The sequence below is a fragment of the Culex pipiens genome, chromosome 1 (assembly GCF_016801865.2).
Source record: "Culex pipiens pallens isolate TS chromosome 1, TS_CPP_V2, whole genome shotgun sequence".
In the NCBI taxonomy this organism is placed as follows: Eukaryota; Metazoa; Arthropoda; class Insecta; order Diptera; family Culicidae; genus Culex; species Culex pipiens.
This window is the reverse complement of record NC_068937.1, coordinates 129,520,670-129,533,367: the sequence shown is the minus strand read 5'-3', so window position 1 is coordinate 129,533,367 and position 12,698 is coordinate 129,520,670. Positions and strand designations below refer to the sequence as shown.

Below are 12,698 nucleotides of genomic sequence, written 5' to 3'. Positions count from 1 at the left end.
GCCTCCTCCCATTTTTTGGTATTTGCTTTGAGGGTTTCGTTTTTCACCCCCTAGTCTAGTCAGATGATGTGTGATGACGACGCGGTGATGAAAATGTGGTGAATTTGAGGAGGTTTATGGATGCTGAGTGGTGTGTTATTTGCAATTTATAATGGAGTCGTAAGAGTTTATGCTAACATTTGTTTAAAAACGATCAAAAATTATGTTACAATCGTCCTTACAAAGTGTATACAAAGTACACTAACGCGACTGCCGGTATGTTAAAAAGAAAGATGATCTTCAGGAAAAGTCTAAAGGCAGCACAAAAACTATGGATCTCACCTAATCCTTTTCGAGCTAAAATTTAAATTTATTTATCATGTTGGATTTGCTTCGTTTAGTCTCTCTTTGTAGAGATTAACAATCTAAAGTTCAAGCCCTATTTTCGAAATTTTAAATCAAAAAGTATAGCAATAGTATAGCATCATTACATTTATGCTTTTTTTTATCAATTTATCATTGAATTTATAATATTTTTTTACACCTGCCTTTTTCGAATCGTGGTCCCAAAATTCAAAATCTACTTATATATAAAAAATTTCGACGGTTTTGTTCGAACGCAAATCAGTTCAATACGGAGCGTCGGGTTGAGGTGCTCTTTGTTGCGTTGGGTTCGTATAAGCCCACACGGAGAAAAAAGAGTTCCCAAAATCGTGAACACCCGTTCATGAAATTGGGAACCACAAACAAAGATTTTCAAAAACGTACCATGGAATTTGAACACTTTGTTCGTGGTTCCCAATTTCATGAATGGGTGTTCACGATTTTGGGCACTCTTTTTTCTCCGTGCAAGGAAGGTTTATATGCTAAAAAATTCCCACTTTGGCCACTCTGAGACCGATTCCGGGGCATCTGCAGATTGTATGGGAAAATGTACGTAAACTCAAATTTTGATCACAGGAGGCTGAACAAGCAAACAAGCTATACGTCAAGACGTTCTTTGTCGGGTAAGGCTTGTTTGTAATAAAATAAAATGTATAATTTGATTTAAAATGCATTTACAAGTGTTATACAATTTATTTGGGAAAGTTTATAATCGATTTTACAAGATTGCTAAATAACAAAACTCAATTTTAGTCAACAATTTTTGTTGCCCTTGAAACTTGAAGTAAAATCTGCTATGGAAAAATCGTCACATAAAACCATGTTTTTCTAGTGTGATCTTCTGTCCGAGGCTGTATCTCAACAACCATTGGTCGAATTTTCAATATCTTTGAAGCAAATTTAAAGGAAATTGTGTTATCTTAAAAAATCAGAGGTGGTCTAGCTTGCTCATGACCTTTACAGATACAAAAGTTACGTTATCAACAAAAAACATTTTTAATTGATAGCTCTCGGAAACGGTGCATGATATCCAATTAAAGTTCTTTTCGATTGCAAATTTAATTTTACAACTCATAAAAATTGGCAACACTGCCTAATGAATTTTGACCTCGATTTTGAGCAACTTGGGATTTTTCATAAATGATTTTTTTAGCGCAATCCGTTTTTTTGTATTTTGCATAATAAATATTGTAATATAAAGTGAATTTACGAAACATGGAAAAAATACAAAAATAAGAGATGTTAACATTAAAAAAAATCAAAAATTTCTGGCAGACAATTAACAACCCAAGAAAATACAAGGCAAAAACATTGGAATATATTGCATGCACAGTTCAAGCAAAAACAAGAATCTCACAAAATAACGTGCAATTTGAGTTTTCCAAGCAATTGGGATGCCGAAATTTATTATTTTCAATTTTATACACCCAAAGTTTAAAGAACGAGGGGATATTCCTCACGAAAAGAAACGTGAGGAATGTGCTATTTTGCGAGAGTATAGTCCTCTCGCGTGTTCATTCGTTCATTGGAACAGTTCATCCTATTGAGTGGCTTTTTTGGACAAATGATCGCCAATTAGTCACTGAACCATGGTGGCCCATACGGCAAAGGCACGGTTCAATATGCCGAAGGTCTTGGGTTCGAGTCTCGGTACCAGTACTTTTAATCCATGAGTAAAGTACTCTCGGTAATTTCGGGATTTATCCTCTCAGTCCGCACACAGTACCATTTTACTACCGAATCGTGCTCCTTATCCTCTCGTTTGCCGAAGTCCAGTTCTGGGTGTATGGAAAGTTAGGGAAGTTCGTCACTGCTGTTCACAAGGAGTTAAATTTTACGTGAATATGTGATTTTTCAAATGCTTTCCTATGAATTTAGAAAGCTCAAAAGCAATTTGTTAGGTGCTCTCTTTCGATTCGGTTAATATTTAGAAATAGAATCTAGATGAGGCAACACAAATAAATTATTGAAAAAAAAGTCCAACTTTCTTATAAATACCACAAATTAAGGCAACATTTCTCTTTAGATTGTCTCAAATCCGATCCATCATACGCCAAGACAGCCGTCTTGAGGCGTACTTGGGCCTTCTAGGCTAAACCCACCTCTCATAAAACGGTCCTTTTTCGCACTCCCGCCAAAATCCAGCCTAATTTTGACGGATTACGCAAAGTGCATCCGACAATGCTGGACCTAATTGAATTTTGCTCTGTAACGCATCTTCAAAAAGCTGTCCAAAATGGTTTGATCGATCACCAGAAATGGGCGAAAAAAAATCCAAATCCAGAAATTTTTGCTCTATTCGATCCGAGTTATGGATTTTATTGCCACTTCACTTTTATGGAAGGGATCCTATTTTTTGCTTTTCTGCGAGGACGATGCCGCTTTGTCTGGCCGAACCGCATGCTCTATTGTGGTATCCGCAGGACATTCCGAAAAAAGAGGACCAAACGAGCATCGAATGATCGATGAATCTTTTAGCGTTTGGGTTCGCTTTTTTTCTTTTTTGGTGCATCGAGTATTGTTCGCAGAAGTGTTTTCAAAAGAAAGCGAATCAAAAATTGGATCATAAATTGTCATTTTTCCAGTCCCTAAATGCAGCATTTTTTTTTGTTGGGTCGAATTTTGGCAAACAGTTTGAAGTGCCGTGACGGGGAGGAACCCAAAGTTGGCCATGCCAGGACCGCGCGTGGCTAGCGGCTACCTGAGCACACGATTTCGGCGATCTTCGGAGGATTTCTTAGGAAGGATTTTGATTAGAAGAAGCTAGATCGCAGCAGGCTTTGGCGGCTGCCATCGAACCGGGTGTTTAACTCATCTGTTAAAATGGAGAAAAAGAAGGTAAAGGAGCCCTAGAACCAGTCTTTTTCTCTAAAGAATCAGTATTTTTTTTATTTTATGTTTTTGGTTACCGGAAACTGAATCCGAGCTAATATTATGAGATTCATTATAAACATCAAACATTATGGATTATGAATATTTTAAAATATTTTTTTTATTTTCCTATTGTAGAAACATCAAATTCGAGTTCTGCGACCCTATTTTAGTCAAATTTTAACAGTAGATTGCCAAATACGGATCAACCAATGTTCTGTACATCATAAACATTGATAACTTAACATAATAACTCGCTTTATAATGAAAACATTCCAAGTGATTTTTTTACCGATAGCAAATTATGTGACTTATGTATTTTTTTAACACCTAAACTCCCATGCTCGGGTAAAAGGTGGAACTCCAACTTTGAACAGCTGTATCTCGGCTTCCTGTGGATGGATTTTCGATATCAAAACAGCAAAAGATGCGGACAGATCTCTAGATAACGTAGCTTTTTTTGAAAAGTCAAAAACAGAGGCATTTACCCTAAGCTATTCCCGAAACCATAGCACCATTTTTTTTCAGCCCTGTTATTACTACATGTTTTACATGCAGTTATAAATATTTAATGATAATCTATGCCAAATCCATGTCAGAATGGTAGATTAAGCTCATTTATTATACTCATTATTATACTGCATTCAGAAATTCCGAACATTTTTACTCCAACAAAATAATGATATTAATGGCTGAATCTAATCAAACTCATGCTTAATTATGGTTTTTTGAATTGTCTTATCATTGATTTGTGAAATTATCATTTAAATTCAGATGTTTCGAAATTGTGGATGGCAGTATAATACCTTACTTAAAGCAGTGATTTGCTGCATTTGATTAAATAGACTAGAAATGCAATATTTTATTTAAAAAGAACAACTACCATCAATGAAATTTCAAAAAATGGCCTAAATCTCTGAAAATAGTAGGTAAATTATAACAAAAGTGTTGCAAGAATGAGCCTATTCCAAATATGTCGTAGGACCGTTTTAGTTTAGAATAAAACAAACGCAATAAGATTTATGATTTTCCAGAGACCTACTCACAAGTCTTCGGAAAGGTTTCTTTCTTACAAAATGCAGCGGCCTGCTTCGATCAAGCACCATAGGCTTAGGGCGCGCGTTTTCCTAGAAATGTCGCCACTCTCTATTGTGGTGTCCTGTTTTAGGGCTTTTATTGGGTCGGTCCCGGGCGCGCGGCATTGGCGGGCACTTCGAAGTAGGACTCCCGACTCCCGGAACAAAAGCAGTAACACCCGGGACACTGGTGACGGCCGAAATCGAAATCCATAAATAATCCTAATTCGAGTTACGCGCGGCGATACCTTCACACTTTTGTATGACCGAGGAGGGACCCCGCCAGAGTTTGGGTTTTGCGGTTGCGGCTGCCGGCCGGGTGTTTGTTTAGTTACGTGCGTGGCCAAAGTGGTCGGGATGGTTCGATTTCGAGAGGGGACCACAAATCGAATAAAACTAATCATTTATCATCGGCCCGGGATCTTTCAACGCGCGCGCTTGGATTTATGACAATTCCGGCCATCATCATCGTTGAACATGGCCCTTTGGAGAGGGGTTCGTCGCGGAGGATCGGGGCTGGGTTCGAGAAGAGGCACACATCGCCGCGCGTTGAATGGCTTTCGAGCATTTTATTAAGGGGTTTTCGGTCAGCTGTCTGTCTTACTGGGGTCTTTTATATTTATATCCATGGTGGTTGAGTGCGTTCTTTTAATTCAATTGGGTAATTTGTAGAGCGGTGGCGGTGTCGCGTTGGGGGTTCCTTCCGTGGCGTGTGCCATTCCAAGTGAACCACGTGGTATTTTGGTGGGTTGGTATTAAACAGTGTTGTGCTGCAGTGCTTAGTAACTAAACGGTGTCAACAAATTCAATCACTGTTTCATTTTGATTTGAATTCGATTGCAAAATCCTTTGCTGTTTTAATATATTCCGTTATCTTTCCAGTTAAGCTTAAATATTCATTAGCATCATGAAAACTGAATAAATTGTCTTGTAAACCTGCAATAAAAATTGAATTTTGGTACCCAATGTCAATTTTTTGAACCACCTTAACACAACGTAGGTCACCCAAATGACAAAAAATAACGGGTCTAATTATTTTGGCCAAGGAACCCCCAGAAAAATGTTGAGCCTGATTTTCTAAAATAGGTGATTGTAGATATACCATCCCAAGTAACATTAATTTAGGCTATATCAAAGCTGTTACAACCGCTATAAAACCTATCAGCCAAAACCAACATTTAAACCACATAGTCGTAACAAACTCCCCAGAACCTCGATAAACCCCACTTAAAACCCAAAAGGACCCCCGCAAAAGGTTGTTACGGCCTATTTATAAAACCCACATAGGAGTTCAGGGCTTTACAACTGAATCCAAACAACCTCCTTAAAACCATGATAAATCCTTTGTTAAAACCTTGTTGGGAGTTCGGGAGAAATGACATTTCATACACCTTCATGCGTCTTATGACAAATAGACTTTATTCTGGCAAAAAATAAGTCTTCGTCTTGCTAAATGAAATAATGGAGATGGTTGTTAAACATTGCGACGATGATATTATGGATATTGAAAGAAATTAAAATAATTTCAAAACTTATTCCTCGCAATTGGTGACTCAAATTCAGCTGCAGTTGAAATTTTATCGATAAATGTGGGGGAGATGGCGGTCAATCATATTCAATCAAACCACACGTTTAGCGCCATATTTAAGCATTACTATTTTGCTGCGTTAAATGCTCTTTTAGAAGCTTATGGTTTTAAGTGAGTGGGTTCCACCAAACTGAACTTTCACACTGAGCAATTCCAGCTCAAATCAGGAATTTTTCTGGTACTTTTGTACCCGACCCTCTCCGATTTCAATGAAACTTTGTAGACATGTTATCCTAGGCCTATATAAGCCATTATTGTGTATATGGAGCCAATAATACTCGTAAATAACATTTGAGAAGGGCGTGAAATATTTAAATATTTTTGTATTTTGCAATTTCAAAATTACTGTATCTCGAAGCCGTTGCATCGTATCAAAAAGTGGTCAAAAAAAAAACTTGTAGGAAATTGGACGAGCTTTCTGAAAAAGATACACTGAAACAAAAATACACGCCACTTCTATGAGATTTTTCAGTATTTTAGTTTAAAAGTTTAATTTGATGGTGATGTCACGATTTTTTTTCGCTCAGAATTTTTGAGGAAATAGCCTAAAATGTTACAAAAAGACTCACGAAAAATGCAGGATGGTATGTCATTCCTAAAAAAAAAATCATTTGCTATAACTGTTTTTTGGAAAAGTGGTCTAAACGTCAAAATTATTCAGAATCGATAATGGGATTCGATTCCCCAGACAATTTTACATAAAAAACCTCATATTGACCATTGTCCTAAGTCCAATCCTTGGGAAGATACAGCGGTTTTAAAAATAAAAATGTTGAAATTTCTCATAGGTTTGTCTTTGACAGCATTTCAATTCAAAAACTAATCACAGATCACAGGGCTTACAGATATAAGTTTAACTAAATTGGTCATAACTGTAAATAGAATATTTTTTTCAGTGTGGTAGAAACCTGGATAGTAAATAAGCTTAAGTAAATAATAAGACGAGTCAAATTGAAAAACTGTCAAAGGCAAACTTATGGGAAATGGGACGAGCTTTCCGGTAAAAATATTTACGAGACAGAAATTGCCAAAAACCACCAAAAAACCTGATTTCCAACAATTTTATTTTTAAAACCGCTGTATCTTCCCAAGGGTTGGACTTAGGACAAAGGTCAACATGGAGACTTTTATGTAAAATTGTATGGGGAATCGATTCCCACTATCGATTCTGAATAATCGATTCTAAAAAAATGACGTTTAGACCATTTTTCAAAAAAAAAAAAAACAGTTGTAGTAAATGATTTTTGTAGTTTTTCTAGGAGAGACATACCATCCTGCATTTTTCGTGAGTCTTTTTGTAACATTATAGGCTATTTCCTCAAAAAATTTGAGCGAAAAAAAATTGTGGCGTGTATTTTTGTTTCAGTGTATTTTTTCAGAAAGCTCGTCCAATTTCCTACATGTTTTTCTTCGACCACTTTTTGATACGATGCAACGGTTTCGAGATACAGTAATTTTTAAATTGCAAAATACAAAAAAAATAAATACCTTACGCCCTTCTCAAATGTTATTTTCGAGTACTATTGGCTCCATATAAACAAAAATGGCTTATATAGGCCTAGTATAACATGTCTACAAAGTTTCAATGAAATCGGAGAGAGTCGGGTACAAAAGTACCAGAAAAATTCCAGATATGAGCTGGAATTGCTCCACTTTAAAATTGCTGAAAAAAGCGAGTAACCTCGGCTCGCTTTGATCATTTTCAAGGCAATTTTTATTTTCGCGAGCCAGTTTGAAGTCTGGAGTCTGGAGTGTTTTTTTAAATGGTCCAATAAACCAAATTTCCAGTTTGGGACCATCCACAAACCACGTGGACACTTTATTGGAAATCTCAACCCGTGGACAATTGTCCATACAAAAAAACTTGTTTGTATGGAGCGTGGACAATCGCCATACCCCCCCCCCCTAAAGTGTCCACGTGGTTTATTGATGGTCCCTTTTTGGTTTTTGGGTGTTTTTGAAACCGCCTTGAGTCAGGGGTATTAAAAAACACCCAAAAAGCAAAAACTGAAAATTTGGTTTATTGGTCCTTTTCAAAAAAAACTCAAGAAGTTGCAATAGTGCGATCGATAGCATTAAATTAGTGCGAAGTCCAAGTTAGTGGGAACTGCGTAATAGTTGGTTTAAAAATGTTACTTGGGATAAGTCTCAACTCGAGTAGGCACGCTCACCTTAATCGCCCCAGAAAAGAAACCCACCTTCAAAAACAGGTTCATATTCATCGGCAACAGTCCGCCACACGACAGCAAGGAGGCTTGCTGTGATTTGGTCAGCAGAATGTGTATGGATTTTTGCTCCGGAAGGCGCATTTCGGACCAGGCTACGTCGTAGATCTTGGCCACTAATTGGTCACTCTTGAGCTCGTTCAGCGCTCCGAGAAAGCACAGCATGAGGGATTGAAAGGTCGCGAGGAAAATGATTAAATATCCCGGCATCCAATTTGCCTGAAAATTAATCAAATTTCAACTTAAATAGTTAATTTGAAAATGTTTATCACTCACAGTGTTCGCCACAAATAATGTTACAATAACTTGTAAAGCATTAGAGGAGATTTCTACGAAAAATTGCACCGAAAAACTCCTTTCTATTGCCCCACTGAAGCTAGTCAAGCGCTGATGGTATTGTAGTACTTGCAACAATTTCTGGTGAACGTCCGAGTCTAGTTTGCCATCAGTGTTTTCCTTAATCAACAGGTTTAAATCCTCTAGCCCGAGCAGCAGAATATCGTACTGAATAAAGACGTTAAAAACCAAAATAAAACACATGTTCTGCACGGCAATCAATGCGGGTGGAGTCCACAACATGCAACTAATCTGATACAAGTAGTTTAGCAGATAACCTTTTAACGAATCCGGATCTAAAAAGGGCAACTCAATGCCCAAGGGTAGGTTCCGTTGGCCTGTCCAGAGGTATATGACCGTAGGCAAGAGACCCGTAGCGACAGTGGCGGCAACAAATGCCATGCTGTAGAAGATGACACAATGTTTGAGCCAACTGGTGTAACGCTTCAGGATCTTAGCTTCACGTTGATTAAGCGCTGATCGTTCGTAGGTTTTCTTAGCTTCGTGCATCAGCTCACTGAATCGGGCCGGATTGGCCAACAGGTGACCTACCCGGCTAATCCCGATTAACCCGTAGGCCAACGTCACGAGGGCAAACGCAAAACTAAACAAATCTCCTAAAAAGTGGTGCAAATCGTAGAACGCTATGAAGAAGTAGCAGCTGATCAGTAACAAGAGTAGTACGCTTCTCGCCGAGGGTTTGAAACTCTGTTCGTACGCACAGATACCAAACTGCTTCAGAACCCGGCATTGCCAACCGCAAATTTGCTCAAATTCTTGTATAGGATCCATGACGAAGAAACGTGTTAACTGCCGAAGCTGCTGCCAAGAACTAAGTCCGAGATTTGTGGAATCGGTGACAAAGCATGACATTGTAGTTTAGCAGTTTAATTGCACACTGCTTAATTAAAATTTCAAACATAAGTTGAGTAACGGGGCTTTGTTGTGGCAGATCAATAGTACTAACGTCAGCCGCTAATATTCATGTTTCTTACTCACTGAAAAAATAATGTGGGTTCCTTTTCTGTTGAAATCGATTCTATTTCTTTAAATTGTTATTAATTATTCAGCAATTTTGTTTTAAATATTAAGCGAATTTATATTTAAAAAAACGGCAACTGATCAAGTGTTGCAAATTACTTGTTACAAAGAAATATAACTTAACTCTCAACTTCTAACCCGATGTCAACCATGCGGACAAATTGTAGCAAATATTAGCATACTTTTTGCCACAACTTTTCAATTGACCTAGTTCAGCTGCTCCGAAATTAACCGGCTGCCAAAGCAACAATGCTTTTTGCACACATGTTTGCTGAAAGTTTTCATCAGTATCCATTTCCATTTCCAAAACGTTCAAAGCTATAGAGATGCGAAGGACCGAAACTAACGTTCTGTTTTGGCATTTATTTGGTTTCGTGTTTTTGCAGTAATTGTTTTCGACTTCTTTCTCTTTTTTGTTTTGTTTTCAGCAAGAAATCCTTGCAATGCAAAACCAGTTTTCGGTTAGTTTTGTTTGCAATTTTCAGGCTTCTAATCTGATTTCCCTGCTGAATGCTACTCTTTCAGATCGGACCCGATTGATGTTTGCTCCTCATTCACACCTTGACTCTTTTCTCTGCTCCTAGGCGGCAGTTCTCTTACTGGCCGAACGGCTGAAAGGACGCTAAATTGAGCCCATAAACTGTTTATTTATGAATAGGATTATCTGATTAGGATCAGCAGCACCTCTCTGCCTCTCGGCTTCAGGGCCTACTAGACCTGGACTCCATTCAGCTCTGTGATGGGTGTTGCTGCCCATTCAAGGTATTCAAGGGTAGAAGGTGGGCGACATCGAGGTGAAGTCAATTTTGATGTACACTTTGTGGGTCGACTTCGCTGGACCTAATTAAGATCACACGGGCCGGGGATTACCATAAATAGTTTGTTTTTTGGCCTTTTGGGTCGTCGCATGCCACTGGCTTGGTTTCTGGGCGAAGTGCATTGTTGACCACAACTCGTGTCGAAAGGTGTTCGGACTTGAATGTCAATGACGTGGGATTAACTGGATTATGGCACCTTCAATGTATGTTCTGATGAAGTTGAAAATTCAGGGTATTATCCCTGCTTATTCTAGTTCTACAAGATGTAATTGAATATTTTTCCTCAAAAATAAACTGCAAGTCATCGTTGATCACACTTCTTCAGAAGCTCAATGAAACTTCTCACCTCGTAGGTGGCACAATTAAATCGTCACTCTTTCGTCACGCAGGGCACATTTCTCAATTAAAGTTCCTCAATGAACGGTTCGGACTCATCCTGGGATAACCGTGACCAACGCACTCCACTTTCCGAGTGTAATCCGATGCACTTTAAATAAACCACCGTCAGACCACCACCACGACCCCGACGAAAAAATGGGCTTAATGGAGAGAAGTCCTGCGGCCTCGAGTCAACCATCCGGAACAAATCCAATTTTCCGGGCCCTCTCGACGTCGCTCGATCCACACAGTTTCAATCTCAATCCAATTGTGGAGTCCTGTTGAGGTTGCATAACTATACATCAGCACTACAAACCGGGTTAGGCAAATCGTGGAAATTAATTGGTCACACAGGGGTGGTGTTTGTCCCTGGAAAAGGAGCGCGCAAAAAGGACGAATGTGACGATGTCGACGGGATGCTCAAAAGTGCAATGTATAATAAATAATAAATGTTATAAATTTATCCTTGCTCCTTTACGGTGCTACTCTTAGATGCGCTTCGTATTCCAGGTATTTTGTCCTGTAGGAATCCGATCCTTGTTGGATTGTGTCGCTTTCGAGGCGGCACAGTGTGGAGGGAAAGTAAACAAAAAAACATTCAAAAAATTGAAAAAAAAATACATTTTTGTATTTTTTTAGCCAAACAAAAAAATATTGGAAATCAACTCCAAACGGCTCAAAACATATTCAACATCGTTGAATTTACCAGAAATGAATACTAGAGGTTAGATAAGATAACACGAGATTTTTTTTTCTAAATTCTTCAGTTTTTTTTATTTGAAATTTGACATTTCACACAAAATTTCATTCTCTCTGAACACGCGAATGAATTTCCTGCGAAAGAATAAAGTTGTAAATTACGAGTATAAATCACGGTATAAATGCTATGAAATCATTCTAAAAAACCAAGCGCCTCCATTGATTTTCTCTTTCTCAGAAGGAAACCATGGAGGTACCTGGCTTCTTAGAAAAGAATCATATCATATCACATATCATCACTTACACAGAAAATTCACTAAAATTCAATTTTGTCGATTTGAGCAAGTTCAGAGAGATCAAAACTATCATACCTTGACGAAACTGAAACGTTTACTGATATTAACTTTAAAACGTCGAGTTGTGAAATTTGTACCTTGACTGCATTTTAATTTCAAACAATTTTACCCCAAATTGCACCACTGTGCTTTATAAGGATGCTGTCCTTACCCAGAACAGACGACAAGCAGTAACAAACAGGATGAGAATGCTTTATCAAATTCTTTCTGCTAAATTTCAGCCTCTCTGTTCTCTGTGTCGATTCTCTGCCGAAGCACAGAATAAAAGTGAAAAGCCAAACTGGCTGCCACTAGAGGACTCGAGGTCCTTCCATCGAGGGTTGTCCTTTTCCTCGTTGCCTTATTTTATTGGAATCTCCTCGGCAACAAAAAAAAAGTCAAAGAAGGCGGAGAAGAAGTTCACGGGCGCGTCGTTCTGTCTGGGTCTGTGAGACAACCGGACTCGACGACTGACTTTGGCTTCCAGCTGAGGAACCGCAAATCTTTTTTTTTTTTTTTAAGTTTATATTTATTCAAATTTCTTTTCCATGTACATTCATTCAGTTAAAATATTATTGAGTGTCCAATCACAAACGATGACTTTTCACCTCAATTTTAAATACTAGCAACTTTCATTTATTCATGAAATATTGTAGCTTTCGCTATTCATTGATTTCAAATGTAGGAGGTCCTACATGTACAAAAGGGAAAAGGGATACCTTAAAACTAACTTATAAACTATATAAAGAGCGGATCAATGCAGCTGAAGACTGCAATGATTTTTGTCGAAATGCATCAATTATCTTATTGGACATAACATCCAAAGTGTCAACTTCGGCTAATTGATGAAGTTCACTGGTGCTGAACCAGGGAGGAAGTTTCAGAATCATTTTCAGAATTTTGTTCTGAATCCTCTGAAGTTTTTTCTTCCTGGTTAAGCAACAGCTTGTCCAGATCGGCATAGCATA

The 12,698-nt window shown here is 38.1% G+C and overlaps 1 protein-coding gene across 1 annotated transcript; it reads right to left on the bottom strand.

The window, feature by feature from the left end:
• Window positions 1-8,030: 8,030 nt before the first annotated feature.
• Window positions 8,031-9,251, bottom strand: LOC120424242 (uncharacterized). The gene is made up of 2 exons (XM_039588305.1): window positions 8,400-9,251; window positions 8,031-8,342 (listed from the first exon to the last, which is right to left on the bottom strand). The coding sequence occupies exons 1-2, from the start codon at window positions 9,249-9,251 to the stop codon at window positions 8,031-8,033; spliced, it is 1,164 nt and encodes a 387-aa protein (XP_039444239.1).
• Window positions 9,252-12,698: the final 3,447 nt, after the last annotated feature.

Excerpts from the sequence above, each read along its gene's own strand:
- LOC120424242 (XM_039588305.1), bottom strand. The coding sequence starts at position 9,251 with ATGGATCCTATACAAGAATTTGAGCAAATTTGCGGTTGGCAATGCCGG. Across the intron at positions 8,343-8,399 it reads CATTATTTGTGGCGAACACT|GCAAATTGGATGCCGGGATA; the intron begins GTGAGTGATAAA and ends ATTAATTTTCAG.